The sequence below is a fragment of the Orcinus orca genome, chromosome 2, assembly GCF_937001465.1.
Source record: "Orcinus orca chromosome 2, mOrcOrc1.1, whole genome shotgun sequence".
NCBI lineage: Eukaryota > Metazoa > Chordata > Mammalia > Artiodactyla > Delphinidae > Orcinus > Orcinus orca.
This window is the reverse complement of record NC_064560.1, coordinates 159,593,090-159,599,674: the sequence shown is the minus strand read 5'-3', so window position 1 is coordinate 159,599,674 and position 6,585 is coordinate 159,593,090. Positions and strand designations below refer to the sequence as shown.

General features: G+C 39.0%; 1 protein-coding gene across 1 annotated transcript; it reads right to left on the bottom strand.

Moving 5' to 3' along the window:
• Positions 1–4,246: 4,246 nt before the first annotated feature.
• LOC101289349 (RING-box protein 1-like) lies at positions 4,247–4,781 on the bottom strand. The gene has a single exon (XM_004279299.4). It carries the CDS (start codon positions 4,753–4,755, stop codon positions 4,429–4,431), a length of 327 nt encoding a protein of 108 aa, XP_004279347.1. The 5' UTR covers positions 4,756–4,781; the 3' UTR covers positions 4,247–4,428.
• Between the last annotated feature and the right edge of the window lie 1,804 nt (positions 4,782–6,585).

The window sequence follows — 6,585 nt, the reverse complement described above, 5'->3', positions numbered from 1 at the left end:
TTAAAAGAATTTTTCCCCACACTATTGAAAGCCAAACATGTCCCTGGAGAGAGGGGTCTTGGATCCACAAGGAATAGTGAAGCGAGAACAGTAGATTGATGGTTTCTAAGGAAAGCAATTATCTTACATTTGGTATTAGAATCGCTAGTTCAGACTTATGAACCACTCTTCCTGTTGATTATCATTTTGTGAGGCAGAGATCACAACCATGGAATTAGGAATTGACTTATTTATTTTTCTTACAATGGTGTGCCAGTAGTAAAGTCTGGAAGAACCAGGGTATTGGGAAAGAGATATTTTTAATCATTTACATTGTAAAGAAATAACTATGGGTCTCAAATAGACCCTAGAGGGATACCAGATGTTACTAGTAATTGAGAGGAAACCTGGCTGGGTATGTATGTGAAATAGCATCTCTCCTCTCCAACGCCACCCTTGGCAACTGAGGGTTCAAAGAGAAAAATTAGGGCTTCCAAAGCTTCACCTGCAAGTTGGCATGTAGTATTTTGTTTAAAAAAAGGGAGAGGGAACTAAAGTATAAAAAGATTTCCATTGTGCCTGCATTTTATATGGCAGAAAGTTTCCTACTAAGGAAATAAAGCTAGGATTGACATCTCATTCCAAAAAAAAAAAAAAGTCAATTGCTTAAGGCTATATGCAAAAAAAAAAAAAAAAAAAAAAAGAAGAAGAGATTTTTGTCCTTTCTTGGAAAGTGGACCCAAGACAAACTGCATCCTTCATTGACAGATACCAGATGAAAGGACCCTAGAAGAATGGCAAGATAATTGTATTATGCCAATTTTATTCTAACTTTACAAAATAAGTGATATTTTATAGCCACATTTTGGGTCCTTGTGCTTCCTTTGGCTCCATGTAAATTAAACCACATTAGAGAATGCATGGGACCCTCATTTTTAGAGTGTTATCCTGTCATGTGTTTTTAGGTTTTCTCCATGACATGAGAATTTGACTTGAAGAGGTACACTTTTCAGAATTTTGTTTCTCAAGTTATATGTATCCTTGAAGATACTGTTCCTTGAATAGGGACAGAAATGGAGGTGTTCTGGGTTTCCCTTTAAGCAGGATGAATGATAGGGCTGACACAGTGGATGCAGCGGAGTCAGGGAAATGCCAGCCCTTCTGGAATGTGCCATTCCTGTCCTGGCATAATAACACTGGGTTTTCTTGTGAGATCTTGTCACACTTCTGTCTCTGTCGGGTGGCATGATGATGTCTTAATCTTTGTAGATTTCTCACAGATGCTCCTCTTGTTTCAGCCAAAAGCCATTATTTAAGTTTATTATGTTAATGACTGAGAACTAACTTCCAAAAATTGAACTAGACAATAATAAAAATTAGCACAAGGCCAGATGATATTAACTAAAAACAGTATGAGTCACAGAGTACAGAGGTAAATTAAGTTTTGTGGATTTGGAGACCCCAAACAGAAAACAAACACACTTCATTTGCTTGGGGAAGAAGAGAAGGAAAGAGAAAATTTTGCATTGTTGTGATTATTTGTTAATATGAAATAGTGGATTTCAACCATCATGGGACTGCTAACATACCACACATAAGGCAAATTCCAAGACAGTCTGGTTAGGGACTGAAGACTTTCTGTCTTCAAAACGTATTACAAACCATTTATTTCTATATGCTGCCCAATGCATGTTCACAGCAGCTAATAATATAACCAGCTGGCCAAACAATAAAATACTTGTGTGCTACATAGTGTTCTCTCGGGACCTGTTTAGTCATTTGAGGTTTGTCCTTACCTGACATTGCTAACAAGTCTTCTATCCCTATATTGTGTCTCTGTGTACCAAGGTGGATTCTTACCTGGTTATTAATGTTGAGTCTCACTATGGTCTATCCTACATTATGAAATTATATTTTATTTTTAATCTTTCCTTCAAATCAATATTTGTAACCAGTATGAGAAAATCTGTGATTTTTTTCCTCCATTTTAAATCTTGGCTTTTAAGTATCTGGTCAAAGGTAAACTATATACATTTATAAAACCATCAAATTATTCTTTCCCTTTCTATCATTTGTGGTCTCTTTTTTTGAAGTCTTGCTTTTATGAACAGTTTGCGAAACAGGCACAGAGCAGACTCCATGAACCTGGTTCTGTTTTTCATTATATACTACAGGCAGGGCTAGAAGACATGCCAAAACTAAATAAATAAAATGACGATCACCCCCAAACCAGTTGGCAAGGCATTAACTTAGGGAACCTATACAATAAGTTTCACTATCCTCGAAATAATTCAGGTGAGATTGCCTGTCTCCTTCTATCCTTCCTGGTTACCATTTTTTATCTTAAAATCCATTTTATCCTGTCTGCGTGATCATGTTGCAGAACTAAACTGGTGGGCCTAAAGTCCAAGCCCGTGAAGGGAAGCTGTGCCTGGGAAACTGACCTTTCCTTCCCTTGTCTCACAGTAAACATTCAGAAATGTGCTGGGGTTGTTTTGTATCTGTTCCTTCACGTGGTGAACAGGTTGTGCTCAGAGCAGTTGGCAGCAGGTGGGAAAGAATGGTGGGAGTGAGGGTGGGCAGAGGAATGAAGAGAAGCTTCCTCTGCCTGGTGGAATTCTCACTCAGTGCTGATGATAATCCTTGTGGGAATCTGGGAGCTGAACCTTTGTTTGAGAGCATGCTGGCTTGTCTCTGGCTTTGTGTAACCACCTGCATACATTTCTGTCCGCTTTGCCATTAAAACGCTTTACATGTTTTAACTGGGTCTATTGGAATTTTCAGTTGGATGAAGAGGGCATAGGTACTATCCTCGTACCCAAGGAAAAATCCCAAAGCACTACAGTTTGTATGAGATAATCTACTTAGTTGTATATTAGCCTGTGCTTCTGTATCCTGTCGTTTGACCCTAAATTCTAAAGTACAATTGAATTGACTTATACCTGTATGTACCATATTAATAAATATAGGCGATGTGCCTTGTTACAGATGTTGATAAAAACAAGACCATAATGTAACACCATATGAGGCCTGAAAGTCTCTGCATGATTAGAATAATGTTAACAAACAAGAACGAACAATTTCACACGTAAAAGAACTTGCTCTATTACCATTTCTTTCCAGAAGAAGTATGGAACAAGGCAGGTGACCCTGTAAGTCACCGGACACTGGGTAAATATTGTTGCCTTCCAGGATAACCTATCTCTGTCTGAATTCTAGACTACCACAAGTGTAAAGCACACATTTATTTTAGTATTCTTCTGTATTTTAAGTAAAGCTACTACAATCTGACTTATTCATGGCAATGGGGCAGGACAGAGCCATTCTCTAACACTCAGAACATGATAAGATCTGCCCATAGAATGTGGTCAATGAAATAAAGTCTGAGCTGAACTAGATGCAAGCATATGCAAAGTAAAATGTTATTGGCTTCATTACTAGCTTCAGCTAAGTGAATGGAACAAATTAAAGGGTTTTTTAAATTTTTTAAATAAATAAATATATTTATTTATTTTTAATTTATTTTTGGCTGTTGGGTCTTCATTGCTGCAGGTGGGCTTCCTGTAGTTGCGGTGAGCCAGGGCTACTCTTCGTGGTGGTGCGTGGGCTTCTCATTGCAGTGGCTTCTGTTGTTGCCGACACGGGCTCTAGGTGTGCGGGCTTCAGGAGTTGTGGCACGTGGGCTCAGTAGTCATGGCTCGCGGGCTCTAGAGCACAGGCTCGGTAGTTGTGGTACACAGGCTTAGTTGCTCCGCTGCATGTGGGATCTTCCCAGACCAGGGCTCAAGCCCGTGTCCCCTGCATTGGCAGGTGGATGCTTAACCACTGCGCCATCAGGGAAGTCCCCAAATTGAAGTCTTAAGACTTTTTTTTTTTTTTAAAACTTGCGAGTGCTTCAGGTATACTTGGATGGCTGCTTTCAGTTCCTTTTTCAGTGAACCAAATTTCTGTTTGATATAAACTTATGGTTTGTTTATATTTTTACCTCTTGTTTTTAAGCTTACAGGTTTTCTGAAATTATTTGGGGGCTCCTTGGTTTGGGAGTAGGGATGAATAGAATTTTAGGGGTGAACCCCCTGCCTGATTCTAACCAGAGCAGCTTTGATCTTTCTCATCTATTGAAGTTCCATGTAATGCTTTCCTGTTGGGGAGAGGGAGATTTTCACTGCTTAAAAATGTTGTTGAAAAGAGTTTGTAGAGAGGATTGTGCTAAAAAAAAAAAAAAACCCAAAACCTGTGTAGTTAAAGTAAATCATCATACAATGCATTTTTTTTTCTAGAATCCAACTGGATTTTATTTGACACAGAATACAATATGGGTGCAGGAATAGCAAACTGAAAAGACAAAGCAGAAAAAACACGGTTCTATCTAATTTATAATTAAGTAACAGGAGGGCAAGTCATTAAATGGCTAATGAAACAGTTGAGCTTGATGGAAGAATTCTTTTTCTAGTGCCCATACTTTTGGAATTCCCACTCTCTGTTGTCCAACGGACACACCTGCTGTGATTTGACCCAGCGGGAGATGCAGTGGAAGTGAAAAGCATGGTTACAGACTCCCCACGCAACGGTGCACTCTTCAGAAGTAGCAGACGCCTGGTTGGCTTGACACTCTATGCAAAGATCCATAATGTGGTTCCAGCAGATGGCACAGTTACCAATCACAATATCCCAGGCCCAGAGGGCTACCGCATTCCACTTTTTCACTTCAAAGCGCTTCTTGCCCGCGCCACTGTTCGTGCAGCTCGGGGTATCCACATCCATCGCTGCCGCCATTTTGGAAACACACGCTCCATCACCCGGCTACTTACAATGCATTTTCATAAAGGGAGTTAATACTTCTTAAGGCCCACGGAGATGAGCCAAAGTTAGTAAGGTGTATAACCAAGGGGCACAAAGCTGAGAGGACCTGAATGATGAAGGCAGCGAAGGTGTTTGGGAAAGCAGCTCACAGGTGGGGAAACCTGCCGCTGTCATGCGTGGAAAGTCCACAGGGAGGTCTGAACGCTGGCAATGATGATCTTGATTGACTGTCATCTCTAAAGAGATGACTGTGTGATTTCACTTGAAATCAGTCAAAATGTGATATAGAACCTAAAGCACTCCTTAAGTCCACCATTAGGTTTACGCCAGAATCTGATTTATTCGACCTGTAGATTACAATTCAAGGATTGCTGCTTTGGGGGAGGGTCTTTGTGTTAATGACAGAAAATATCAATTTGTATGCTTTATTCTCAGATTTAAAGGGAGGAATCTTGGATTGAAAAAGACACTTTAAGAATGGATTTCTAGCTACTATATAGACTATCCTAGGGCAAACTGTTAGGCCACACATTTTTTTTTTTTAAGTCAAAACCAAAGGAACATCTTTGTTTATTGGATGATAAAGTGGTACATTCCCCTTTTATCTGTTCTTACAAGGAAGGCTATTAAATTGTTTTACAAATAGACTTGCCCAGCAGGTTCCTATACGGGAACACACACTAAGAAATATTTAAATCATCACATGGAGAGAAAGGGGCAGCATGAAGTGATTGCCAAGGAAGACTGATGTGTTGGGTCTAGTGGAGTGAAGACAGGAACCCGTCCTGCCCCACAGGGTAGCTTCCAGCTCTGGCCTGATGCCTTAGACCAAAAACAGGGTCCCAGGGACATATGGTGTCATCATCAAGGGGTCACTCTGCTAAGGGAAGATGTAGACTCAAACCTTTAGTTGAAACCTTAAAAGGAGATGTGAACTTATTTTGTACCTCCAAACTGGTAAAATGGGACCTAACAGTTGTCATTTCTTTCTTTTTTTTTTTTTTTACAAATAAGGGGACAAAATTAGCTAAGTACACGTACAAAGAAGATGTTGAGATAAAGTGTTATAAAATGAGATGAAGTGGTGTAATAAAAGTCAAGAATGATTAAGATTAGGAAAAAAACCTCAATAATTATAAAAATAAAACAACCAGATTAAAAATATAGAGATTGTATGAATAGCCATAAAAATAATTAGTTTAAGGAATATTTCAGATAGTATTTCATTATATATCCTTCTAGATTCTCCATAAAAATGGTATAACACCACACATAGTTGTTTGCAAGTTGTTTAACTTAAAATTTTACCAGATGTATATTTTAACATCAACAAATATAGATCTACATCATCTCTTTTAAAGGCTGTATAGGATTCCATTGTATGCGGTAGTGACAGATTTCCCATCCTGATTGTAAGGATCTAACTTGGGGGCTGGGACTATGATGGTGAACAGGAGTCTGTCTTTAAGTGGGAATTTTCCTCTACAGATGCTTTTCCTCTTGCTGTAAAAAAACAGTAACCAAGACCATACACATATTCAGAGTTAAGATCATGAGAATTCTCATGAATTAAAAGATAGTTTTGTGAAGGTCAGCAGGACCCAGGCAGAAGAATATTCTAATTTATTAGACTTGTCTCCCTATGTTAGATAAAACAGTTGAGCCAATGTTAGTTTGACCTATTCCTCTCTTCCTGAGTCTTAAAGTGAAATATATACCAAAGGGAGTTAATGCCCCCGCTCCTTCTGATGTAATAGCTTTGAACTGGGATAAAAAGCTATCAATTCTGGTGGACAGAAATCT

Excerpts from the sequence above, each read along its gene's own strand:
- LOC101289349 (XM_004279299.4), bottom strand. The coding sequence starts at position 4,755 with ATGGCGGCAGCGATGGATGTGGATACCCCGAGCTGCACGAACAGTGGC.